This window comes from Prinia subflava, chromosome 4 (assembly GCF_021018805.1).
Source record: "Prinia subflava isolate CZ2003 ecotype Zambia chromosome 4, Cam_Psub_1.2, whole genome shotgun sequence".
NCBI lineage: Eukaryota > Metazoa > Chordata > Aves > Passeriformes > Cisticolidae > Prinia > Prinia subflava.
Window position 1 is genome coordinate 18,701,010 of NC_086250.1, and position 27,031 is coordinate 18,728,040.

Below are 27,031 nucleotides of genomic sequence, written 5' to 3' on the forward strand. Positions count from 1 at the left end.
TGCTTTAGAAGTTACTCAGGCATGTGGTGGAAGCAGGGTGTTGGATGTCTTTGTTGCTTTGCTAACTTTCTTGATGGGACTGTTTTTTTTATTTTTGCCTTCTAGGTAAATTTCACTTACCAGTTCTTGAGGAAAAAGTTTTACATTTTTAGCCAGTTCATGTATGATGAACATATCAAATCCAGACTTATCAAAGACATCAGATTCTTCAGGGAAGTCAAGGATCAAAATGATCACAAGGTATAGTAGTTTTTGGAGGCTCAAGAGTAATTTGCTAAAAGAAGTGCTACTTTTATGTGACTGAAGGTGCACCAAACCATAACACTCCTGTCATTTAAATGTGTATCCCCAGATAAAGGGACAGCTTTTGTCCTGGCAAAATGCAGTGTTAGCAGTTGTTTCATTCTGTCTGCTCTGTAAATAAGGAGCTGGCTAAAATCATTCTCTCAGTGACTGAAGGATGATTTGATGGAGTTGTAATCTATTGGAGGTTCTAAACTTCTTGTTCAACTCATGCATAACAGTTTTTAGTTTCAAATATTAAGCTTACTTGAATGGAATCAAGTAATGACAATCAATGAAATGATGTAATCATGTAGCACTCAATTCAGTATGCCAGCATTTGGGAATGAGGGTCTGGTTTTCTATGCTAGAAAATTGTCTCAAAAATGGGAGAGACAATGTATTTAGTAAAATAGACTGCTAGCTTCTTTGCATGTCAAGTCCTTATTTATTTTAGGAATACTTTCTTTTTCATAGTAAAACTATTTCATTCCTCAGCTTGCAGAAGCGACTTATTTAAATTTCTCTTGTGAACTAGTACAGACAAGCAGGTGTATAATTTATATAAAAAAGCTGTAAATATGGCATAAAACTCCATTATAAATCAAATTTTATTGATGTGATGAAAAGTGTGTTTTTTCTAAGAGTAGGTAATTATTACAAATAATTTAATTTTTTTTCTAGTATCCCTTTGAAAGGGCAGATAAATTCAACCGTGGCATCAGAAAACTTGGAATAACCCCGGATGGCCAGAGCTATCTGGACCAGTTCAGACAACTCATAAGTCAAATTGGTATGAAATGCTATCTAACATGTTATAAATGTTACTAAATGGAAGAGATCTTGGTCACCTAGTAACTGACCTTTTAGCTCAGTCTAAAGCTAGATTCAATTCCTGTCAGATGAAACGTAGTTCACTTGTAGCCCATGCTAAACACATGCTCTCATCTAATTACACAGAAATGGCCTTTGCATGTCTTAATCTAAAATACAGTTACAGCTTGCATAGATTTCTGTTCCTTCTTCACTTCTTTTCTTTGTTATGGAGCTGACTTTTATCCATGTTGAGTGTATCTCCTAGAAAACCTATTAGTGCTAAGTTCATGTATTTAAAAAATTTGCCATGTATCAGCTGAAGTATCCTTGAATGATGCACGATGTGACAATGATATTTTCAGCCACTGATGCTGTAAATGTGCAGAACTGAGCTGAACTAACCACTGTTTAATGGGCCCAGTGGAAAGAGTTTGTATGAAAGTGAACAAAACCTTGTTTGGTGATGCATTTTTGTTTTATTTCTCTACACAGGCTTTTGATAGCTGGGTTCAATTTAACTTTTATAACTTGACTTTCAGAGCCAGGTTATGTGCCAGAACTATGTGGCAACTTCAATGTACATTCCAGAGCCTATAGGAGCTAGGAAGAGTGTGTGTGTATTTAAGTAATTATAAATTGCTTCCTTGTTTTTTCTTGTTTTTAAAGGCAACGCTATGGGTTATGTACGAATGATAAGATCTGGTGGACTTCACTGCTGCAGTAGTGCCATTAGGTATCTCCATAAATATTTCATTTCTCTTTTTGCTCCTTCTCTTCCCCTTGCTCTCTCTTCTTGCTGATATTCCCTGTGCCCTAACCTATTCCCCATAAATCTTGAAAAGCTCCATTTATATGCTTTCATTTAAATGGAATTATTGAAGACAGTGCTGGGATTCAGCACTGTACAATCATGGACATAAATCACTAAAAATAAAATAAATTCTATGGGAAAATATGGCAAAAGAGTTAATAGAATTAGTCCATAAACCAGCAATATGTAATGTTAAATAATTTCGAGGGTGCATTAAGGAAAAATAACACAAACCTTGAGGAACTTGGAAAACACATTCCACATTCCTTTTGTACTTTTTTCTGTATACATTTTATCTATGTTTGTGAAAGGTCATTAAAACATTGTAACTTTTGCATAATAAGAAATAGTTGGTTTTCTTGCAAATAATAGTAACTTAGAGTTACCAAGAGTATCAAATGCTAGAGAGAGGAGATGATAGCTCAGTAAAAACCAGAAGTACAGATAATGATGTGTATGTGTTTAGAAATGAGGTTAATAATGCCTGGATGAGAATGTATAACAGATATGACATAATTTGAACTAAGTAGTTCAAGCCTAGAAGATTAAGAAGATTAAGTAAATTAAATTAGGGTAGATACTGCAATGAACACAGACAGTTGAGCATAATCATAACAAACAGTAAGTTTTCAGGTTTGTTCCTGATCTGGAAGATATTGTTAACTTTGAAGAGCTGGTGAAAGAAGAAGCACTCTCAGAAGAAACACAAAAAGCAGCAAGGTACACAAACATCATGCTTTTGAGGTCTGGGGCAGGGGTGGGATAAGAAAATTGTCATTTTATATTTATAAATGCAGCTATTAGTTATTTGTATGTGTGTACATTAAAAGTTCTGCCGCCTTTATCTAAAAATATTTGTTTCAAAGCAAAGCAAATAGAAGCAGTTGTTTTTAAATTTGTGAAGTAGCATTGATAGTGATAGACCTAGAACCTGATTTCTTGAAGAAGTCCTTGTTTAAAAACTAACAAGCTTTCCTCACTGTATGCCTGAGTCTAATTTTAAAATTTTCAGGCTCTTAGATAAAAAAGATGCAAGTATTCTATTCATTGACCTTTTTTTTTTTTTTTTTGAGACAATTAAATCAAGAAACACTGTTCAAATGGGCTGTAGAGGGAGGGTACTCTCCCAAATCCTGGATTGTGGACGTGGGCCAAGGGCAAAGAGAGGTTGTTGTCCCGGGAGGTGGGTAAGCAAAGGGAATTCAGCAGGGGCAGGTGACTCACGGCTCTCGCCTGCAGGCAGCTGGACTCGGTGCTCAGTGACCTGACGCGGAACTTTGCAGAGGGAACAGAGTACTTCAAGATGCTGGTGGACGTGTTTGCTCCCGAGTTCCGCAGCCCCAAGAACATGCACCTGCGCAACTTCTACATCATCGTGCCCCCCCTGGTGAGCGCTCAGAAGGGGCTGGTCACACCAGGCCTGGGCTTAAATGGTTTGTGTTAGACTGTGGTAGCACATGTGACAGTGCCTTGTGACACTTGTGAGTCTCTTTGTGATTCCAAGGCAGCCTTTCGTTCTTTCAGACTCTCAATTTTGTAGAGCATTCGATCAGTTGCAAGGAGAAATTGAATAAGAAGAACAAAAGTGGAGCAGCTTTCACTGATGATGGGTTTGCCATGGGTAAGTTTCATCACTATCCTTTGGGTAAGCCAACTTAATGGACATTTGCAAGAAAAGTTTTGTTTGTTGTTCCCATAATTAAAAATTCCATAATTTATTTGGATTTGTCTTTGCTTCAGCAAAATGGATTTGAGGATTATGGTTGTGTCCAGAATTTCCTAAACATGGAATAGCTCTGTATGGGAGCGGGCAGTTTTAACATATATTGGTCCTTCCAAATTTCTTTTCAAGCTTATAGTTCTTATCCAGATGAGAAGGAATGCAAGTATTTGGAGAAGTGATGTTTTTAAAAAGCTTAAGCTTGTTCTTTATTGTGATTTTTCCTGATAGATCAGTTAGGAGTTAATAACAGTTTAAATTATATTTGCATGGAATTATCAGTTTAGGCTCATCCATTAAAGATACTCACAAAATGTTTTGCAAATTGCATGTTGACTTTAGTACATGGTTTGTTAATGACTAGGTGTGGCTTACATTCTGAAGCTTTTGGATCAGTACCAGGAGTTTGATTCTCTGCACTGGTTCCAGTCTGTTAGAGAGAAGTATGTGAAGGAAATAAGAGCAGTAGCTAAGCAACAGAATGTGCAGTCCACTAATCAAGATGAAAAGCTACTACAGACCATGAACCTTACCCACAAGCGACTGGAAGTTTGTTTACAGGTACAGCATGGGCCTGGTTACATGTTCTGGTAACAATTCCTGTTCTCAGTTGGGTTCAGCACTTACTCATCACAAATCATATAACTAATGTGTTCTGATGGAGCTAATTGAGAGCAAAATCCAGAGCATTGTCCACAGCAACAATGTAAAAGGAGCATAAAGACATGAGGTGTGTGATCTCAAGGGAATTTGTGGTATTTTTGGTTTTTGTAGTATTTGAAGAGCTGGTTCATTGGAATTCTTTGTCCCACAGAGTTTAGTCTAATGCAACTAAACCATAAATGCTTAAATAGGAGAGAATGTATTTTGGTTAAACTTCTTGTAAAAGAAGTAAAAGATTGTACATAATGCTGTGAACCCTCAGAGCTGCCTGTGTGTTAATTCTGAGCTGCTAAATTGAATGATGCATTAGCTATCAAATAAGGAAAGGTGCATTTGAATTTTGAAGCCTAGCAGCTCAGGTTTCTGTAGTGTAGTGCTTTCTCTCAATTGGAGAAGCCTATGGGACAGATCTGTCAATGGCTATTTTTACAGCCCATGATTACATTCTGTAATGTCTTCTTGAAATAGATAAGGCCCTGTATGCACTCAAGGTTCCCTAGAGTGTGCATTGTGTTTGTTCCTTTTTATTAAAAAACCACATCACTGAACCTTGTTCAGACACTGATCAAGCTTGTGGTTGTTGAAATTATTGGCTTGCATAATTTTCCACGGGCTAATTGCTCTAAGTTCTCACTGCTGCTACAAACCTCATTTTCAGCCCCAGCAGATCAGTGACAGATTTATTGCAGTGGTGCTGCTTTGCTTAAGTTGCCCTTTAATGTAATTTGACATTTGCTTTGTAAAATGCATGTGAATAAGGTATGAAAAGGGGAAGATTTTCAAGAGCATTTAAGTGATTTAGATACTGATATCTATGTGCCTAAGATGCTCATGAAAAATTCCAGTGATATTTGTCTACAAATTTGTGATACACTGATGCTCCTCTTCTTTATCTTTTCCCGTAGGAATTTGAACTCCTTTATTTCTCACTAAGTAGTGCAAGAATTTTTTTCAGAGCAGATAAAACTGCAGCAGAAGAAAGCCAGGAAAAGAAAGAAAAAGAAGGTGAGTGAATCCAATATGTAGAACATTTTGGCTAACGAGATTATGTGCTTTAGTAGAGGTTTTTTTCATAGCTGCTTTCTTGCTCATAGGTTGATTGAGTATTCCAGAGAGAGGTTTATGTGGTCATGGGTGGTAGAGACTCACCAAGAGCAGCTCAAGAAATCCTTCTTTGGAATAGGTGATTTTCAAGCTGGGTGTCTGGGGTGTGGAAAAAAAAAAGCAATACCACAGAAGATCCAACTGACAAAAAAAGCCTGGGACAGGGAAAATTGTGTAGTTGTAGTAATATTAAATTCAGTAATTTCAGCATCATACTTACCTCTTCAGTTACCAGTGTTGACAATGACAACCTTAGGTGGTGTTAAATAAAGTGGTTTTCACCTGTTGTACCAGCTGGTTTTCAACTTACATAGCAGATGATACAGTCACTATAGTTACTCAGATGTTTATGATATGCTTGGTCTCCAATTGAATTCTATAATCAAAGGGCAAGATCATAATTTCTGGTGTGGTCTCTTGACTAAGCAACACTGGTGTTTTGCATTTCTATTCCTGGTTTTATGTTCTCCCTCATGAGTTCTGAAAAATTCCCTTGAGAAAATTCTTTCCAAAGAAATGAGAATGCTCCTAAGGATCAAGATATAGAAATGCAGTTCAGTCACAAGTTACTGAGAAACTCAGGGAACAGTATTATTAAAAACTGAATTGGTAAATAATTTTCCACTGTAGTTCTGACAAAGGCACAAGTGACCTGTGAGATTACAGTCACTGGAGAAAGAGATGCTTTTTCTTCTGCACTAAAAAAACAGTTTGTAAAGAAAAATTCTTTTAGGATGAATTCATATTTGATCAATTCAGTGAAGTTGCTCAGATAAATCTTCAGAGCAAGAAAAAAAAAAAAAACAACCCAGAAACAAATCCAAAGAACTCCATGCATTGTGGGAAGAACAGACATGCTGCTCTGGAGTCTGTAGGAGACCATTTTGGAGAACATCATCTAATTATTTTTTAGGTTAAATATTCTCTGTTGTGGTACTGTTCAGTTCCCCAGGCAATTGATTGTGCTGTGAGAAAAGCTGGAAATGCACCCCAGGGTGGAAAGTTTTGAGCATGGTAATGTCTATGCCCTCTACCATGATATTTGGACTTGGACCCTGAAAAATGTGTGAGCATTGTGTATGTAATTTTTAGACAAGTATTGCTGGTTGAAGAACCTTTCACCCCAAGTACAAATTTCTTCATAGGGCCAGGACTTCTTGTGCTGCAAGGTCAGGTTGCATATGCTGATCATGAAATACTGCATGAGGTGTTGCTGTGACATCAGCATCATATATATATATGCAAGGATTTGAGGGGTTTTGTTTCAAATAGAGTGTTAAATGTGATCCATGCCTTCATTTTTTTTATTTTTGTAGATGAATCTGGTAAAGCAAGCAATGGAGATCTTTCCAACTGTACACCTGCAGAGCCTGTTGTGAAATGACATGGCTGGTATGGGTGATGCTTACTTACTCAAATAACTCATGTCCTTGTCTTCATCAGTAACACTCTGTAGGGGTTAAAGCTCTAGATTTGATTTACTTGCTCTGTTAAATCCAAGAGAAAATGTACAGTAGTATACTAGCATCCACTGAGGCTAGATCTGTTTGTCTATATTTCCTGTAGAAACTCCTATTTTTCAGGAGTTTCCATTATTTACAGCACTTTCTTTAGATTGAAAATAATTTAATAAAGTATTGACCTTGGAGGTAGTTATTTTAAAGTACAGATGTGCAGATGAAAAAGTCATTATTAATTTCTAGATGCATTCTTGCATCTCTATCATAGCATTTAAACAGCCCCAAACTCATAGGCTGTTGGTCCAAGATTTGAACTGGCATCTCTTCAATCCGAAAAAAACTGAAACCAGGTATTGGGTGTATCTGTTGTCCAAAAATAATTGAGACATGTCATTGTGAACTCCTGCTGCATTTAAAGCAATCACAGATTACACTGTGAGTGTAACAGTGTATGTTGTGAATGTATGTTAAATCTATTATACAAAATAGAAGTGCTTATTACTGTTTTATTCCAAACCCCCTTGTTATTATTACAGGCAGTATTTGTACTGTGGGAACTTAGGATCCCATCAAACATTGATTTTCCTGTTTTTGCCCTCTTATCAAAGAATGGGAAAATAAGGAAAAGGTGAACATAACAAATTACTTCTCATTTCATACTGAAGGTCTGATTTGCAACCACAGAAGTAAGGAAACTCAAGAGCCAAGAACAGAACCACAATCAGCTCTTCCTTTTATGACCAGACACTGTGATGGGTGTCTGTAACTATTAAGTGATCTTACAGTTCATGAATATGTTGTGCCTAATTGCAAGTTTCAGCCTCAATTCTGTATTTCCTAGCCTTTGTAGGTCTGTTGTACCGTGTGTTGTTCATACAGTTTTCCATGCCTGATTACTAACAATAATTGCACTGCAGGCTCAGAAGCTGCTGAACACTGTGAGAACTCTATATAACATCTGTCCATGCCTGCAAGTAGAGGTTCTAGATTGTGCAAGAGTTACTCGGATTCCTAACTTAAGTAGCTAGACTTAGCTTAAAAGAAAACACCACTTTTATTAAAATATAGAGGTGTGTTTTAGTCTCCCAGAACATAACACCCTTCTAGTTCTTACCAACCAGAATAGACTACTCCAGTCAGTCCAGCTGAGAGAACTACCCTTGGGGGGTTTTCTGGCACTCTTACACTGTAATTTTAGACCAAACTTGCTGTAATACTTGTTGTAATGGTTCAAATTGTTCCACCCACTCTTGGATCATTGGTTAAAACAATTCCTGACATACTTTTGATTCACCCTTTCCTGCCAGCCACTTCAACATTCAGACAGCAAGGACGAATGTTTTGTTGCAACTGGAAAGACCAGACTGATAAGAACGTTCCATTTGTTGGTTCTGAGAACGTGACACACAAGTTTCATGGACTGTTAAAATCAGCTGGGTTCATTAAAGTTTTTATTTTAAATTCATTACAACTGCCCTAAAGAATGCTGCATTACTTGATTTTTGCTTTTTTACTTTGATACAGGGGTTTTTTTCATTTGTGTGCCCTTTTTTTTGACCAAACTGTGCCCGCACTGAAGGTTCAGTAGCACTGCCAAGATCAGCATTCTTGCTGCTGCTTCCCATCCTGCTGCAGTTGCTGTGCACATCCTTCCACATTCCCATCTCTGCTGAAGGCACGTGAGCTCGTGGAGTGGAATGGCCAAGTGCTGCTTTTCCTTCTTCCACAGCAACGGCAGAGTCACCCATAGAGGGTGTTCCTTTCCCCAGGATGGCCTTGCTAGGGAGCTGTGTACAGTCAAGACACAGCCCACACTCTAGTCTGCACTTGTATTTTCCCTTCTCTGTGTTTTTTTCTTTTGGAAAGACACTATCTTGCTAAGGTAAGACTTGGCAGTGGAACATAATGTGAACTGAGCACTGTTTTCATGTACAGTGGTTAACAAATTCACGTGGTTCTGGTGATGGAAATTCTAGAGGAAAGACATAGCCTATTTTTATAGACACCTGTTTAATCTGGGAGAACTGAATGTATACTCTATGTGGCAAAAATATATACATACACAAATATGTACAGTGATAATAGAGCTATTCTTGCTAATACAGGACTGTAGTTTGTATTTCCTTCTTTCTCTTTGTCATGTAGCAGCATAGACATGCAGGAAGATTTTTCTTATCTGAAACCCAAGGTGGGTCCTGGGTTTCAATGTCACATGTGACACTGAGTTGCATTAAATCCCTTTTTCTCCCCACAAGGGTATGGAAGGGGAGCAAAATTCATGCTGTGGTGCTACTACTCTTTCTGTTGCTTTTGGCCTCCTGTTGCAATTACAGGAACCAAATGGACCCTAACTGGTTGTCTGGAGATGAGACAATGGAGCTAAAACAAAAAATCCCCTAAACTGAACCAAACGTGCTCACTCAGAAATTCCCAGGGGTGACAGAATTGAGGATGATGAATTTGCTGCAGGGACATAAAACATGTCAAGGGGTTTTTTCCCTCAGGACAGGGTTGGAACAGGCTTAAGGCCAGGCTCTCACCCCAGCAGGCAGCTGCCACCACTGCCCTCAGGTGTTCAGCCTTGTGCCAAGGCTGCTGGAAGTGGCAGCAGCTGCTCTCCCAGGGGTTGTGGACACCCAGCTCCCTGTCAGCCCTGCCACCGAGGGTTTGCCTGGCCCCAGCTGCACCCAGCTGCTGCAAACTCCTGGGGCTGAAGGGCACATTCTGCAGGTCCTAATACAGCCTGGAACCAGAAGGAAAATTGAGTTGCATCAGATGTCCATCAACAGCTGTTTTCAGCTTCTCAGGTACAAAGGACCAAATGTAATACTTAATGTTTCCTAACTCATTGTACAAAAGGGTATTTTGTTACTCCAGTCTCTTTGGTTTGTGAGTAGAGAACATTATTATGTACATAAAACTGTGTTAATAAATGCAATTTTGAGAACCTCATTCCCAGTGTTTTCAGTAACAACAGTTCAGTGGGTGTTAGTTTTTTTAATAAGAGAGCTTCAGCTTTTATTTATGAAGATGTTTTTGTGTCAGTTACTAACAGTTTTCTTCCATGGTACTTTTAAACATTCAATAACTAGTTAAATTAAATTTATTCCATATCAAACACTTCCAGTCTGGGATCTTTCGGATACTGTTAGACAGATTCTGCTTATGGAAAATCTAGTTTCTTGGTGACAGAAGAGTTAAATTACGTTTGAGGAATTTCAGCCTTTTTTTCTAGGTACCTTATCGTGATTAATATAAATTATACTACAGATTACACCCCTCTGCCCAGTAACAGCTCTTTATTTTGTCTGTTTGTTCTTGCAAAGTAATGCTGCTGATATTTTCATGACTGAAAAAATGTAAACTTATTAGCCAAATCTCTCTAGTGTCTTATCTCAGGAAGGTACTATGAGAGTTGTCAACACATGGTAGACTTGTAATCTAACATTTTATTGCTCAGTTTCTTAAAACCAAAGGTTGCTGGTAGACTCAGCTGTTGCATGTCACCACAATGTTAAAAATACAAAAATTCTTACCATAAGAGTACTTATTTGTCCTACTATTACCATCTCTTGCAAGAAACCTAACCATAGAAAAACTGCACACAGCTAACATGCCACATTCATTGCCTACTTCTGAGGTTTGCATGTCAGTGGTATTTAGAATAATAAATCAAGGAGGTACATTTTGTCCATTATTTAATTACAGAATGTGAGAGTGCGGTCCCCTGGAAAGTAAGAGTAGGCACTTAGATTTGCTCTGTAAGCTTATTCTAGATGCAATATAAAAATAGATTATATTAATAGGAAAAATTTAGTGTTTAACAAATTGTTTTGTAAATAGGCTAACACAAAAGGTAAATCTTGTTACACATAAACTAGACTAAAAATAACTTCATCTGAAGTAGTGCATTTTTAACCTTCATTCAGATGCACATGATCATGCAAACTATGAAAATTGACTATGGTAGGAAATTTGAGGCCTGATATTTGTCAGAGGAGCTGGCAGCTCACATGAATTTCAGTGGAATGAGAGGCTGCTGGCCCTGTAAATGTAAGAAATGCCATTAACTCTCAGTGCCTGACAGCTGTGCTCTCCTGCCCACCAGCAGCACGGGCTCCCAAACATTGCTCAGGATTGTCAGCTGCCCAGCTCTACCCTACACACTACAAATGCAAAAAGCCTCGAGGGCACAGTCCTGCTTTGCTTCCACTGTGAATGCAGAGGGGCTCTGCTGCACAGACACCACTGCTCTCCAGCAGGAAAGGGCAGCTGGCCTCGGGTGTGCAAAGGTGACTGGAAACCAGAGATTCCTGCAAGACGACTCTCTGCTTCTGCTGCTCCCACACAGGCTGCAGGAAGTGACAGGAGCAGCTTATGCTTCTGATTCCTCCCCTCCATGCATGGTTCCATCCTCTTCTGACATGTCATTCAGAAGCATGAACTTCCCATCACTTGTTAATGGCACAGACTTCATTAGCTGAGCTAATGCTTCTGGGTCCTGAAGAGAAAGAAGAGAGGACAGCAAGCTGCAGCAGCCCTTCAGGAACACACACTTCCCAGTACTTCTTGCCAAGCTTTTGCAACTTTGTTTTTTTTTTTTTAACAAGCTTTAGAATAAAGATGAAACATAAATAATACCTTTTGGTTAAGTAAAGACAACGGGTAGGTATTTAAGAAGAAAAAAAATATTTTTGAGCCTTTACTTTACTGTTCCTTAATTACTGAAAAGCAAGGAGAAAAGTAACTCAAAAGAGTTTATTATACACGTGCTTAGTGGTTCTGACTAAAAGCTCATTCCCCAACCTTTTCTGAAATCTTAGCATCAAAGATACACAGCAAATAATAATGTTACATTTATATAGATAAAATGTATCTACAAGGGACAGGGTAACTGCCCTTCCTTTTAAGTGGAAAACCACTATGATTTTCATCCCTAGGCAAGGAAAGAATGTAAGTTTCTAAAAGTGAAACAGCAGTGTGTGTGATTTATACATCATCCCAAACAGTTGGTTTGGTTTTCTGAAAACTTTGCTCACAGCTTTCTTTCAGATATAAACATTTGGATTTGTGTAATTTTGAATTTGGATTAGGGTGGCACATTTTATCTTAAATCACATTACTGAAAAATCAAACTGAGTTTATTTTTTCTGTGTTAAATAATGTCTGCAAAACTTTGTCCTTAGAAAAAGTAGCAGTTTTTTTTTCTTATGCATACCAGAGGTACCTGGACAGTGCAGCCAAACAGCAGAACATGATGTATCATACAGATGTGGGGAATGAAACAAACTTACCTTCTGTGCCTCAATTATTTCTTTTCCCAAGCTAATGGCATAGCAAATCTACAAAGAAGAAATACATGTAAAGTTCCGTTCAGTTCTGGTTTGGTTTTTGTTCCTTAATTAAGAGTAAACCACACAACTGTCAGTGCAGACTTAGTCTTGAAACCAGGCCTAAAAGCAGAGGTGTAATACCAATTTGCTATGCTACCAACCAATAAAGCTATCTTGGGTTCAGCTTCAAAGCTCACAGAGGCTGGTAAATCTTTGTACTCAGCTTGGTTAGTTTTAGTCACCAGACTTTATTCCTGCTTGGGGGAGTGCATGTACGTGTTTGTGGGGACAAAAGTTCTCCCTCCCACTGCTTATTTCTGTTACAGCAAACAGCCCATGGTGTTAGCACATATGGCAGCCTTGTCTGTGAAAGCTTCACAGCTGTGCATGTCTCAACATAGCTGACATTCCTTTTGTTAGTGCTGCTGCTGGACAGCACTTTCCCATCTCTCTTAATGCTGGGATTAGCAATCCCACCCTTTTCTTCTTACACATGCTGCTGCATTATCTATTCATTTGGTCCTTTTTAGATATAAGCTAGTAAAGTCTTGCATGTTAACACAGGTTTTCTTGGCCAGAAATTCAGCTGCTCTTATTTCTATAGCACTCTTTCCCAGATGTGTAAGCCACAGACCTGTTTTCTAAATAAAGAATTTTATTAAATGTTAGGCAAACCTTTTCCCCTTCTGTGTTGCTCTCAAAAACGTATGCACTCATGGATTCTTCTCCTAGAGTCTCACTGAGGTGGATCACAAAGCCAATCAGTCTCCTGTTCTCCTGATGGGCAGCAAACTGTGTCACAGTGGTGAGTTCAAACTGGAAAAGTAAAATAAACAATTTATTTGTTTTAACCAGCTCAAGTTAGCTGGTTAGCTCAGGTTCATGTGACTGAGTAGTCACTGCTGTGATAGAAAAAGTTACTTACACTTGCTCGTGTAACTTGGGTTTGAGGATCTATTAACCTGCAATTACATGTAGGGAAAAAAAGAAAAACTATTTTAAATTCCTAGTAATTTCAAGGGGCTTTATAATAGAAAGGCAATAACTCAAGCAGTTTTACAGATGAGGAAACATGCACAGAATCAGGTGCTCTAGCTGTGATTGACAAGCTTCAAATCTAGGCCTTGACCCTCAGGTGCCTGACAGGTACAGCTCAGAGCACCTTTCTGAGTCACTTGGAAAGGATCCTAAGTACCTGGGCTAACACAAAATGCAGAGGGACATAAACACACTCCAGCTAAAGGGAATGTCTGATATCAGCATATTCTACAGTAATGCTACTGTCAAAGGACTTTGTTAGGAAAGGGAATCTTCCAATCCAGTGTTTTGTATCTTTGCAGGGTCTTATAGCCCCACTGCATCCCTTAGATTTTGATAGGACATTCTCACAACGTAGTGTGGAGGATCATTTCTAGGTACCACAGAATAAGAAAAGAGACATTCTTTCTAGATAAAGTGACTCTTGGGATCTTGCTTGCTCAAAGGGTGTGTGTTTTAGAAAAACAAAACCAACAACACATAATTAGACACAAATGGTATGAAGAGAACAGAATATTGGCAAGTTTTACAGTACCTCAGGTTCTTGCTGGTGACCATGAGGTGGGACTCAGTCATACGGAAGATGTTGTGAATGGCCCGGGCAGCCAACACTTGTCTCATGGCTTCATAAATCACCTCGCACGTCTCATCGGACTGAACAGCCATGGACCCCAAAAACCGAACCACGAACATCTGCTGCAGCAGGGAATCTGCAAGAGAAAAGCCATGGCTTCCTTCACTGGGCTATTTCCATTTTCCAGTAGCTCAAAGTATCAATGGAATTATTTTATTCACTTTGGAAATTCTACAGTAAGCCTGTGGTTGGTGACTGTCATGAGTGGTGGCTTTCTGCCATGAGTCACACAGTGCCCTGACCCAGTTTCAAACTGTGAACAGGCAGCAGTGTGGAGGTGGGGAAGTTACTGTAGTTGCCTGGAAGCTTTAAAAAGTGTGACTGGTCCTTTATGCTTCATTTGATTAGCTAGTAAAATTCCCTTGCCTATTTTGCTATCAAGTGCCCATAAATCTGTTATGAATTTGGGATTGTGCACAAGCCTTGGCTTCCATTAAGACTCGTACATTCTTCCCTTTCTTCTCTGTCCTTCTGACCTTCCATACAGCTGGGCTCAGTGAGGTTTTCACCAAAGCCTTCCTTGCTCCTTGATTGTCACCAAAAGATTCAATGACAACTAAGCAGCCTTTATGCAGCAAAGCCATCACTCGACAGGCTCCCCTTATGGCCAGTGGTGAGCAAGGGAAAGCAGAGTGAATGTTCATTGCAGCAGGCACTGCTTCGGTTCTGAGAGCAGTTTTCTGTCAGGGCGGTGGGTTCCAGGCACAGGGGAAGAGGAGAACAGCCAGGGCCCAGCCCTACATGTGCTGTACAGGAAGGTCACTGTACTATGGATGTTAATTCTGCTCTGTGGTGTCAGGTGCTTTTCTTAAGAGACGCTGGGTAGCTAAAATCATGACTAATTCTATCTGGAAGAAAGAAGCACTGACCTTCCGCCTCATCTTTGCTGCTGTCTTCAGATTCCCCAAACGGATTTGCACGCCTGTGAAGAAAGAATTAAAACTTTAATTACAGATCCTGGTCATCACTACAAATGCTGCAATACTTCATCTTGCCTGAATTCACACTGTTACAGTGATGGATCATTGTCTCTGGCCATACCTGCCACCTCTGTTTTGGTCCAGAAATTCCATGGCGGGCAGTACGATATCAAATTGAATTGGTGTTCCAGGAGCAATGAGTTGTGTAGAGTCTTGAATGCCAGCTGATTCACTGGGAGTTATTTTGTCATTTTCCATATTCTTTACTGTCTGGCTAAAGTGCAAATGTAAAATAAAAATTACATTTCTATCCATCAGTGACACCCTACCTTTGCTCTGGAAGGGAGACAAGATTATTCAAAAACCCAAAGCAGGACTGAACCACTATGCTGACACACAAGGTATTTTCCTATTTACCTGTTACTGAGGACTCTAATAAAATCTTATTTTTAACCTAATATTATTTAGGACAAAAGTAAACATAGTATATTAAACCTGAATGCAGATCAACTCTGGCTGACTGTCAGCAATAGGTGGCCATTTGTCTCCCTGCCCTGTCCATATTCACAGCTGCATTACCAGCAGACACCTGGACTTGTGTCCACACTGCTCAGTGACAATCCCAACACCTTCCTAACACCCCTCAGCCCCAGGCTCAACACAACTGCACACAGTCCCTGCTGCATGAAAGGGAGAATGTCACCTCGGGTGCTGAACTTCGTGTTTTTTTGCCAAGCTGGTAATGGGAGTCACTGCTTGCAGAGCTGTCTGATTTAATTTGATTGCAGCTGCCTATGAAAAGAAGACAGAACAGCTCTTTTAGACATGTAGTTTACCTTACCATGTGAAGAATAATGGGAGAGCAAGTTGAAGGGATGGACTGAAAGATGGAAACAAGCTCCCACCTCTGGATTGTCAGTGAGATAGATCTGTCTGGAGATGTTGTTGATGGCACATATCCACTGGAAGGAAAAAATGAAATTGAAGTCTTCAAGCTCAGTTGCATGCAAGAATAATAACATTAAGAAAATATTTTTACCTCCTCGTATTCTTTCTTGCTTTCTGCTTGAAGGGTTATACCCCTAAAATATAAACACAGTGTGTAAGTGCTAACAGTGAACACCAGAACTGTTTAACTCCAGTGCTTACAGTAATATCACCAAGCTTTACATCTATTAACCACCAAAGGAACAAGAATCATGAATAAGCTGTAGCTAAAAGACACCACGTGTGCCATTCAGGCACTTGTGGGGGAGGATTGGAAGGAATATGCTTTTAATTTGGAAACACCCTTCTGGAAACCCAGAAAATCTTCCTACTATACCAAGCAAGTTTTACAGGAAAGAGCAACTGAAGGGGTGGGTGTGACTGGCTTTCCTCAAACAAAACCTGTCTCATACGCTTTGCCCGTAGGAGTAGTGATCTGAAAGCAGTATCTTCTGTCTTCACAGTCCACAGCCATCACAGAACAGTTATCCAGGTCCTGAATCAATCCTCCAGCTACTGCTCCCCTGGGCTGACACATCAAGTTGCCACCTTGAGTGAAGAAATAGAGTCTTTCCCAAGTTGTGGTCACCAGACCTGTTTTACTGAGGAGAAGATGCAGTGATAAAGACTCATTACTGTTTAGAAGTAACTCCAAACAGGTATGAAACTGCAAACATATTGTGATGCTATCAGAACTTTATGTTCACTGTGGCATTTTTTTTAATGATGGGTCTCTGTTCAGATGAAAAAGCAGCACCTTTTCCTAGCAGAAATTAATCCTTAATGAAAGGTGAAAAATTAAATTAATTCCAAACATCCAAGTGAAAAATCCTATTGTCTAGTTAAGGAATAAAAGAGTATTGAGTAACTGACATGAAATACTATGAGCAATTTCAGCACAAAGAATCATAATATAAAAAAGTATCTATTGCAGTATCTCAGAATCCATCTCTTGCTCAGTATAGAGTCCTACTATAGTGTAATCCAGATTTTGGAATACTATGAGAAATTAATAGATCTACAATCACAAAGAAAAAAATTACTAGACAAACAAAATAATGAAGTGATATTTAATCAATCACATAAATGGACTTATTATATGTCACCAATATACCTAACTCCTGTGGAAGTTTATGGAAAATTTTAAATGTAAAATCTGCAGAGGTAATTCTACATATGATACCCATTCAAAGTTACAAACTTGCATGGTCCATAAAGCTTTTTTTAATGTAAAAGAGGTAATTTATGAAAACATGTATTAACTACAAAATACAGCTGTTTTTGTAAACACCGTGTCTTCTTTACGATCTGGGAACAATCTAAACCCAGCTCATCAGCCTTTCATTTTTAGCCACTTGAATGCAGGAAATTATTCCTATAGGTAAATTCAATCAGAAGCAAATTTTGTTTTCAGAAAAATAGTCTCAAATGCCTCTAGTTTGGTTAAAGCTTAAAAATTACATTTGCAAAGATGACAAGAAGTACTTGGAAGATGAAAAGTAGAGCTACGAAACTGATTTAGGACCCTCAAACCTGAGGAGTCTTTAAGACCCTTGCCCCAAAAATTGTAGCCACTAAACAAACCAGCAGATAAAAACAATCTTCTTACTTTCTAAGATTAAGGTAGCCAGCCTTCTGGATGAGATTTCTATTGATAGCAGGTGAAGTTACATCAGAATCTGGGGTGTAAACAGATTCATTAACTGCAATTAAATCCTGTTGGGATATTCTCATTTTTTCAGCTTCGGCATCCAGCTCTCCCTGTATGCTGGACAAAAAAAAAAAACCACCACCACAAAAATAAACCCAAAGCCATCAGTAGCCATTTATACCAACATACAGGTAACATCTGTAAGCCAAAATGAACAAAAATACCATCTGAGATTACCTTGGAGGGTAGTGCAAAGATGAAATTTATTTTTTGAATAGACTTTTTAGGAAATACTGGTTTGTAATACTGAAATGAGCACAAGAGAAATGTTGAGATGTGTTGAGACAGAAGAGTTAAGTTTGTTTTTTGAGAGACACTTTCTAAAACTAATGCTTCTATGGATTTACAGTGCTGAACACATACAGACATTGCCCTAGCATAGAGGCATAGTTCAAGACAGGCTGTACTAGAGGATCTCTTGGCTTTCACAGAACTTTGTCTAATCCCTCCATGTCTGTAACACACAAGAATTCCTGCCTTGACACCATCTATTAACTGGTCATGGATTTTAATTCAGAACAATACAGTCACAAAACCTATAGCCCAAGTCTCACTTAACCTTTAATTTTTTTGTTTATAATACTGTTCTGCTTTGGTGTGATTCAGAAAACATCACATCTGAATTAAATTTTGCAAGCTAATGCCTTTCCACTCCATCACTGAATGTCAGAAAAAGAATTCTTTAAATTCCGTTTTTAAATACAATGGAACCACGCTGTTAGTTTTTACCTCAGTGCTATTTCAATGAATCTGATCTGTCATTTTTGTTACACCACAAAATGTTTTTGACAAAACCTCACTGGCACCTTCACGGTTTCTGAGACTATGTTCCTCTTCCTGAGATGTGTTTCTCCCATGTCCAAGGCAGGAAGAAAAGTGCTGACAATTCTGAAGTTATATGCATTTGTGGCAATTAGGCCTAGTGGTTACTGAGAAAGTGTTAGTGTAGGTATCTCTTGTGTTTTTACACCATTAGCAATATTCACTGTATAAATGAAAATGCTTTTAAATACCACAGAAATTCTGAAATGACCCACAATGGGTCACCTCAGCTTGTTGTTCCAAAAGAACAAATCTGACAAGTGAAAAGCTTTTAGCTTGACTAGCAAGCAGCTCTGACTCACTGAGGCCTTGTGATCCCCAGCACTAAGGAAGGAGTGGGCAGCACAGTTTTCAGTGGCTGTGCAAACTAAAGTTACAAACCCCTGTCCTGTGTCAGTAATTCCGTGCTGCACAGTGCCATTCGGGATTTTACAAACTTCTCTTTTGGTTTTTCCAAAGACACCACACACTTCTACTAGTTAAGATTTGAGTTGTACTTTCAAGCTTTACTGTGTGACAGACTTCAAACACAAAACTCAGACTCAGCAAAATAAGTGAGCATCCTATTTTCGTTTCCATTTACTATTTTACACTGTCCAGAACTCAAATCCATCTGACTGTGGAAAACAAGGGCTTATTCTATAGTGAGGATCCAATGGCAGGATGCTCCCAGTGCCTGTAACACCCAAGTAAGATGCCTTAGACTTACTAAACAATAGACACTATTTCAATGGCATTTAAAATCTGTCCTCCAGTCTCTATAAATGCTGTATAGACTGCGTAGAGGGATTTATTTCACAAGTGAGTGTGCAAAGATATATAAGTAAGTATAAAAGTACAGCAAGGAAAGAATCATTTAGTGAAATAACCTACTGTACAGAGCACTTGTTTGTACCATGGTTCTCAAATTAACAAGTATGCATTATTTAAAGTGCCACCAGAGTGAGAGTAAGTAATGATTTGAAGCTTGATATGAAAGGAATGAAGTGTTAAAGTCAAGGACTCAGTTGGGACTATATTATCTTTATGGTCCGTTCCAATCCCTTAACATTTTACGGTTCTATGAATAATGTTCTCTCTGTTATGATTACATTTCAAGTGTAAAGTTTACATTTGCAGGGACTTTAATTATAAAGAAACTCTTCACTACGAGTAGAAGATGTGGAGGGGAGGTGTATGAAAAAATTATTGCAAAATTAAGAGTACAAAAGCAGTTTATTGAAATTTAGGACTCAGCCAAACCAAGTTGAACTCAGTGGAGTAACACAGCCTACACTGGATGTAATGAATACGTTCCCTAGGGTGAGGAGTTTTGTTTGCCTTCTGTAGCTATGCCACCAAACACTTTAGGCTCTAAATCCTTATTTGAGAGGTTAATGGGTTATTGTTGCTGTATTATTACAGGAGACCCAGCAAATATAAATACCTGTAATTCAAAAAGCACCATATGTCTATTATATTAATACTGTTAACCCATTTCTAGCCCAAATTCCATGCTTTTCTGTTAATGAAGAGACAGAGGGATGTAAGAAAGCATGTGAACACTTTACAGTATAGTTTCTCACTATACTGTAAAAGTACTCTCTTCAGTGTACAGGCAGTATTTTCTTTTCCATGTGCAAGCATTTCCTTTCTACCTGTTGCTTCAACAAAATATGCCAAACAATGCATGGAATGAATCTAATTAGAAAGAAAAAGAGGCATTCTGGTACATGCTGAGGGTTAGAGGGCTACTGCTCTGACTCCAATGGAATGACAAAAGCAAACAAAAGCACAAGGTTACCTCTGAACCATGTCTGAAACAGATGACAAAAAGCTGTCCATTCTTTTGGAAAACATCTCTGCTCCTTTCTTAAAGAAGTTGATCTGAAAAATACCAAGAAAAAGGGCACTGCAGGTTCTCTTGGCTCTGGCAGACAAGCAGCAGATTGTGGGAGTGTGAACAGTGCTCCCATTATGACTGGTACTTTTGGCGGGCGATCAAACACATGGGCAAAACAGCTGCGTTGCCTTTCTTGCTACTTCCCACTTTTGCAACTCCCCACCCTTTCACCACAGATAAACTGCTGGCTGCTGACAGGTATGTTTCCAAAGAACTTGCTAAATGACTCAAATAAGGGAGCAGGTAGCTTCTCCCACACTGGCACTGGGCAGGGCTGGGGCCCGTGGTGTTAGAAACCATGGTGTGTGCAATGCCACCCTGTCAAAGAGAGTGGGACACAAATCTTCCATTAGATTTTGCAGTCCAACCTGAACTACCAACTCCACCATGAACGTTTTCAAAGTGCTGGAGCAAAGTCAGGAAAGTGTAGCTGTGCTTGCAGAAGCCTCCAGGGCAATTGGTTGTATCAAGTACAGTTTCACTGTGGGTTTTGTTCTACTGAGGGAGCTTTAAAAAAGCTACTAGGGCCGAAGTGCACACTTTGGGACAGAAGATTAATTCCCTTAGCTGGTATGGCTCAGTGGGCACACAATAGAAGCAAAGCACTTGGTGTAGACTTGACCTTGTATTATCTGCTGCAGGGCACAGTCATCATTAGAGCCTACTGGAAACTGAGTGAAACATGTATACAACTCGGATGTGTGTACAATTAATTAAACACAAAAATCAGTGATCTACCCTGTGAAGAGAGTAAAAGCAAATTCTTGGATGTTAGGCAATTTATTAGCTATTTCATCCACTTTTACTTGTGATTTCACTCCCATTCTTTAACCTTCCTTGGGACCTAGGATTCCCAGGATTCAGATTTCTGCAACCATGTTATAGACCACAGCCTCCCTTTACAAAGGAGAGAAAGAATGCCCTCCTAAAGAATGATTCACCTATGGTATTTCTGAAGCCTGCTTCAGGAGGAAAGAGCTCTAAATTCCACTTACGATAAATGTTGATGTCAGTTTTCAGTCACATGAACCCCCTATTAGCCACTGCTTCTTCCAAAAATTCCACATGACCTACTCATTTGTTGGGAATGTGAAACTGGAGACACATGTTTGAGTAATTAATTAAGAAAATACATATTTGTGTTGAAAGGCAGTTCACAATATTTAAGCATCAACAGGCTTCTGGTTATTCAGTCATTCCCATGACAACCTGAGACTTTCCTGTATAAAGCACTGAGATAAGAAAGTTTTGTCAGATGAAGAATGGGGAAAGAAACCAATGCAGTTCTTACACTTAGGATAATTACAGCAGAGAATCAGTGCAAACTCCCCTGGTGAGGAAAGTGACTGAATCCTCATTTACTACCTATTTTAAATGAGGCACATGGGCTGCAAAAGACAGGATGATGTAGATGATGATGGGCCACACTACAATCTCAAACAAAGCACCATATCCATTTTTCCTCTTTTCATAGCCCAATTCTTATTTTCAAAACACTTTCTTTCATCAAAAGCAAAGATCCTTAAAATGGGTGATAGTGAGAATCAAGTGCTGTGATAATACTGGTTTGTTGATCCTCCTGATATCCTGGAGGGTCAGACTATCAGACTTGAGAAATGCTCTATCAAATTGCTGTTAGAATAAAAATTAGAAAAGGGATTTTCCAGCCTTATGCTCAATCCTCTCACTGTTCTGTCCTTCCAGCTCTCCAGAGCATGCTCTGTTCCACATCGTGCACACTCCTCATCAGTATGCTGAACATTATGTGCCAGGAAGGGAACTGCTACATAGGAGAGTTTGTGCAGACTGACTAAACAGTGGAAGTAAATGCTACTGCACTGATAGCTCAGCTGTGAAAGAAACTAACCCTAGGCTGATTTTGCATGGAAGTGTATTGGATTTTCTTTTCATTAGTGTCTTCCCTGAATATCTAAACACCTCACTATCTGCCACAAACAAAATCTGTTGTTAGAATCTAGGCAAGCTGAATGCAAATTGTTTTCCCCCCACCCTTGTAATTTGTCAATTTTCAAATTAAATCCAGAACTACAATGTTTTATTTTTCCCAGGAACATGTCTAAGTGATACAGACACTTTACTGTCAATACCTGTCCTCGTGTATATCCTAGCATAGGTTCCATCATTGCCACTCTCTTCCTGTACTGCAGAGCATTCAGGGCACAGTAATACTGCAAGGATGAAAGGTGCTGCTTTCTTCTTGCATTTGCCACTTCTTTTGCCACTTCTGCTTTAAGCTGAACAAAAAATGATAAAGGAGTTGACGGAGTATTACTGTGTATATGGATATATTTACTGATCATCTTCAAGTTATTTTTAAATCACTCTCATTACAGAACTTCTCCAGGTTAAAATGAAGGATGAGAAACAAAGAAAGCAAATTGAAACCCCAAAGCAAGTACTTCAAGCCCTTCTCTGTCATACTTAAACATTTGGGGAGTCCCCATGACTACAAACTATGTAACTAGAACCACTAAAAATCTGGATCAGATCTCTGTGCAAGAAATTTATTTGCAGCTGAGATCACAACACAAGTCTGCAAGTGCAGAATTGAGAGGTGAATCATTCACAGTATGCTATATCACATCGTGTTCATTGAGGCATTTCCTTTCAAGGACCATCCTGTAGAATGGATTCACTCTCAGGACAGGGCCAGCCACACACTTTTTGACAAAGGGATGTATTTTAGAACAGCAGTCCAGTGGGCAAAGAAGGAAGAATGTAGAGCAATCCTACCAAGAGTTATGTGCATTAAGTGGAATGTCAGTCCATAGAGAGTAATTTAACAGGAAGGTACATGCAAAGAAATTGAATGCTTTAGGAACAGCAGACACAAGGCTTCATGGCAGTTCACCATGAACCATCCTCAGTGATACTGCATCACCACCTCAGCTGTACAACAGTAGGCCTACACAAAGCTATTTATAGTCACTTGGACTGCCTCTATCTGAAGAGTTCCCGTGGATCTGAAGGGCTCTAGTAGAGCACAATATTTGATCACTTGCCTAACTTGGAGAAAACAGGTGTAACTGCTGAGTTGATGTTTAAAAGCTTTGTGTCTGCTTGAAAATGAAATCACAAATATTCTTGAGTTACTGTGAATTTAAGCAATGAACTCTCCAAAGTCCACAATGAACAATGATTTTGTCAGACAGAATGGCTTACAAAAACATTCTGTTTTCCCTTTCACATTTGTTACCTTTTCATTTTCTTTCCTTTTCGGTAACCTGCTATACTTTGCCATGGACACGTCATGTTCTGTAGACAAGGAATATTATTTTTTTTAGAAACGTGATGTCTATGTGCACACATTAAACATGTCTTCTTTGCTCTAACAGCTGCATATCAATAGAAACAAAACAGGGACACATACCATTGCTAGCAAGGCCAAAGAGATCCTTCAGTGTGCTTACTTCTGGAAAAGAGAAATCAAATATTCAAAGTAAAACCAGCTGTTAACATTTTGTTCAACTGAGACCATTTATGGCATATTTACTGCCCAAGTCACTCCAGCTCTCCACAGCAGAGATATATACATGGTGCCTGGCTTGAAAATGCTAAAGCAGATCAGCTACTAGAGAAATGAATAGGCAGATAGCTAATTAAGGGTGGAGTGAGTTTATTTTATTGAGCAAGTTGTCACTCTGAGAAAGATGCCTTATCTGGCAGTGTCATTTCTCCAAAGAAGCACAATTTCATTATGTTTATTCTGACAAAAGACCCACCACTATCATACAAGATCAGCAGTTCTGAACAACCTGACAGTGCTTATGTGATACCAAGAAATTTAAGACCCAGGGACATATGAACTAAAGCCTTTTTCCTGTACATCAATCTTCCTCAGTGTGGAACATTTTTTGCTAAGCTGCTCTGTGAAAAGAAATCCATATCTAACACACCTGACTGCTGGGTATGATGCTTGCATTACAAACATTGGCCGTGAGATTTTGATACAGGTAGAGAGAAGACAGGCTAAATGGGCAATTTAACTTCACAAGTGTCAGGCACAAGCTACTCTTAGTGTCCTCACCAACATACGCTGCAACTGGCAAAACTCTCTCAAAAAGCTACAAAGAAAGCACATGTACAAGAACAGGCATTATGCAACTGTGAAAACACCAAGGGGAAATTGTAGGATGTCATCACGGTCTCTGATTATTTTTAACACCCTACTCATTAATCAGTTTCACTCCATCTTTTTTTTCCCCAGAATGCTTCGTATTATGACTCAGATGCAGAAAGACACAAGATTTTTCCACTAGTATCAAACTTGTATCTGGAGGTATCTACATTATTGAGTGTACAGATATAACAGGATCAAAAGTAAAAACAGTAACACAGTTATTCTTCCTTGCTTCCTTGTTTAATCCCTCCATGAAATTCCGATGTGGCCAGGTCTCTACTAAAAATGCTGTTCTACAGACTGCATCAGAAAAAGTGATGGACAAATTAATTTAAAAATTGACATCCAGGAAGTTGAAAAGCTTCCATTTTTTGTCATGAAGCAGCTGAAGCTTTGGTTGCAGGCTTCATATGCATTTTCATTTCTTTTTTAATGAACATGAGGGAAGAATCCATAAATATGGAAAAATAATTACTATCTCTAAGGCCACATAAAATAGGTGAGGAAGTGTTTATAGCATCAACATCTTACCATCCAAATTCTGCTTTATATTTGATGGTATATGATAAACAATGTATTAGTTAACACAGACACCTGGATGTCTTCACAATTTCCAATCAGATACTATAAGGAACTTAAACTAGTCATTATTTTGCTGCAGTCTTTTTGTCTCACATCAAAATGATGTCTACAAGGAGGACATAAGTGGGACTGTGACAAGTGAAATGAGCAGTGGGCTTTAAAAAAAAAAAGAAAAGAAAGAAATGCTGATGCAAAACCTCACATTTCTGTTGCATAAGTAGGTAAGAGTGTCCTTGACATTCAATATGAGCTTGTTTCTTTTCTTTTGAAATGACATCAAATGTTTGCATTACTGCCTTGCTGTTTAAGCAATGAAAGCCTAAATTTGTGAAATTGGGTAACTTGGAACTACCTTTGCATGGCAAGGATTTAAAGTGGACTGATTTCTTAAAAAGAAGGGAATATACTATTCTCTGAATTTAAAAGAACATTCTTGTTTGTGCTAGTCAAACAACCCCAAACTTCTGAAGTGGAATAAATATTATATGCAAGCCTAATACACTGCTAAATTTCCCTTCTGGCAATTATAACATCAATGACTTCAGTGAAATTACACTGGTGTAAAAGCACAGTGACCCAACAAAGAACAAAGCTGTGTATTTTTAAACTTGCACCATATGGTGCATAAATTGTTATGTAGTGAACTTGAACTGGTCTTGTCTGAGTAAAAGCATGCACCTGTCAATGAAATTCTGTAGCAGAAAAAAAACCCCAAAAACTTTTATGTGAATCATCAAAGAACAAATTAATACATGGCATTATGTCTCAGTTTATGATGAAATGAACAAGAAGGAACATATAAGAAAAATTGAGACTTAGAATAAAATTTACCTGTGAGATCCTTTTCTCGAAATTGTATTATTGGGAGAACCATTGTATCTGCAAGCTGTTTTGCCAGTTCAGAATGAAGAATATTGAGCTGAAACAGAGAACTGTTCTAAGACACAGTGTAAATAAAAAACCCAAACCACAGAGAACATCAAAACACACCAGCCATTTGTGCCCAGCAGATATAATGTACTTCAATGCTTAAAATACACTTCTCAAGGTATCTGAGACAGATGGGGATGTCTCCCTAAATTCTTCATTCCTGCCTGGTATTTTTTCCCAAGGACCCAAGAACTTTTCAGTTCCCACATAACGGATTAGGGCAATTCACTTGACCATTAATTCTAATGCTTAACCTAACAGGATTTAAACTGTAATTATCCTTTATTAACCTGTTTTTGTTAGGTCTCAATGCTATGGAGCTACAGTCTCACCACCACAACCACAGTGTCTTTCCATGAACAAGGGTTAACCAGGACAAAATCAAAACAGGGGGCAACCACAATGAAAGGTCCCATGCAAATATTTCACCTTCATGGCAGTTTTTCGTTCCTGGTTTTGTGTTTCTAAACTTCAGCACACAGCTGTTTTAAAGGACCCACATGACACCACTTAGGATGAAGGCAGGTAAGGCTCTCATGTCAACAGTGGCATGTTAAGAATACGAGATAGGTGCAGGTAGGACAGCTATCAATCACACTGCTGGAGCTCCTGGAGGGTGCCACACGTTGAGGTGACATCCTGCCTGTTTGCTGAGTGTCCCAGATACCTCCAGGCAGCCTCATACAGGTAAAGATGAAGTCAGGATTTCCCATGAGACAATACAATTCAATGCTGATAGAACAGACAACTAAAACAGGCACTAAAACGGGAAGCTAACACACAGAAAAGGAGGCCAAGGAATGGAACAAGTTCTCGTGAGGGAAAACGTGACTGACAGAACTGAGCCCAGGCTTTCATCTTTCTGCCCCCAAATGGCACCATTCTCTTGAACCTGGGAAGGAGAAAGTTCTTGTTTTTGATCTATCTGGAGCTCACATAAGCAACTACAAGACTTGTGATAACAAATGCCCCTTTCTAGTATCCCAATAACACATATGCAGCAAGAAAAGACAAAAAAAAAGTAAACCTTTGGGATTCTGCTCACTACATCCTCAGAGTTATCCAAGGGCTCTACAATTTTTAACTTACTTTTTGTCCCACAACGCTCTCTCCTCCCCCAAACAGCAGACCTGAGAACAGCCTTTTGCCTTTTTAATCAAAGTTGGAAGCAGACCAACAAGAACAGACTTTCCTG

At 38.9% G+C, this 27,031-nt stretch overlaps 2 protein-coding genes across 6 annotated transcripts in view; one reads left to right on the forward strand and one right to left on the reverse strand.

Annotated features, from left to right (window-relative positions):
- WASHC4 (WASH complex subunit 4) overlaps nucleotides 1-9,808 on the forward strand; it is a 39,579-nt gene extending 29,771 nt beyond the window's left edge. For 2 of the 5 annotated variants that reach the window (XM_063395733.1, XM_063395737.1), the window contains 9 exons: nucleotides 106-240; nucleotides 967-1,075; nucleotides 1,765-1,831; nucleotides 2,543-2,629; nucleotides 3,149-3,296; nucleotides 3,434-3,530; nucleotides 3,994-4,190; nucleotides 5,198-5,297; nucleotides 6,713-9,808. In XM_063395733.1, coding sequence (XP_063251803.1) covers nucleotides 106-240; nucleotides 967-1,075; nucleotides 1,765-1,831; nucleotides 2,543-2,629; nucleotides 3,149-3,296; nucleotides 3,434-3,530; nucleotides 3,994-4,190; nucleotides 5,198-5,297; nucleotides 6,713-6,780 — 1,008 coding nt within the window. In that variant the 3' untranslated portion in view covers nucleotides 6,781-9,808. The remainder of the gene's footprint in view (nucleotides 1-105; nucleotides 241-966; nucleotides 1,076-1,764; nucleotides 1,832-2,542; nucleotides 2,630-3,148; nucleotides 3,297-3,433; nucleotides 3,531-3,993; nucleotides 4,191-5,197; nucleotides 5,298-6,712) is intronic. The other 3 variants (XM_063395734.1, XM_063395735.1, XM_063395736.1) reach the window with 3 other exon arrangements.
- A 477-nt stretch (nucleotides 9,809-10,285) lies between these two features.
- APPL2 (adaptor protein, phosphotyrosine interacting with PH domain and leucine zipper 2) overlaps nucleotides 10,286-27,031 on the reverse strand; it is a 33,500-nt gene continuing 16,754 nt past the window's right edge. Inside the window, exons 5-21 of the mRNA XM_063395738.1 lie at nucleotides 25,738-25,825; nucleotides 23,575-23,616; nucleotides 23,401-23,459; nucleotides 22,292-22,438; nucleotides 20,085-20,167; nucleotides 17,378-17,536; nucleotides 16,182-16,370; nucleotides 15,821-15,863; nucleotides 15,687-15,743; nucleotides 15,485-15,573; nucleotides 14,903-15,055; nucleotides 14,731-14,783; nucleotides 13,763-13,937; nucleotides 13,115-13,151; nucleotides 12,865-13,005; nucleotides 12,151-12,198; nucleotides 10,286-11,357 (exon numbers count right to left, since the gene is read on the reverse strand). Coding sequence (XP_063251808.1) covers nucleotides 11,232-11,357; nucleotides 12,151-12,198; nucleotides 12,865-13,005; nucleotides 13,115-13,151; nucleotides 13,763-13,937; nucleotides 14,731-14,783; nucleotides 14,903-15,055; nucleotides 15,485-15,573; nucleotides 15,687-15,743; nucleotides 15,821-15,863; nucleotides 16,182-16,370; nucleotides 17,378-17,536; nucleotides 20,085-20,167; nucleotides 22,292-22,438; nucleotides 23,401-23,459; nucleotides 23,575-23,616; nucleotides 25,738-25,825 — 1,689 coding nt within the window. The 3' untranslated portion in view covers nucleotides 10,286-11,231. The remainder of the gene's footprint in view (nucleotides 11,358-12,150; nucleotides 12,199-12,864; nucleotides 13,006-13,114; nucleotides 13,152-13,762; nucleotides 13,938-14,730; nucleotides 14,784-14,902; nucleotides 15,056-15,484; nucleotides 15,574-15,686; nucleotides 15,744-15,820; nucleotides 15,864-16,181; nucleotides 16,371-17,377; nucleotides 17,537-20,084; nucleotides 20,168-22,291; nucleotides 22,439-23,400; nucleotides 23,460-23,574; nucleotides 23,617-25,737; nucleotides 25,826-27,031) is intronic.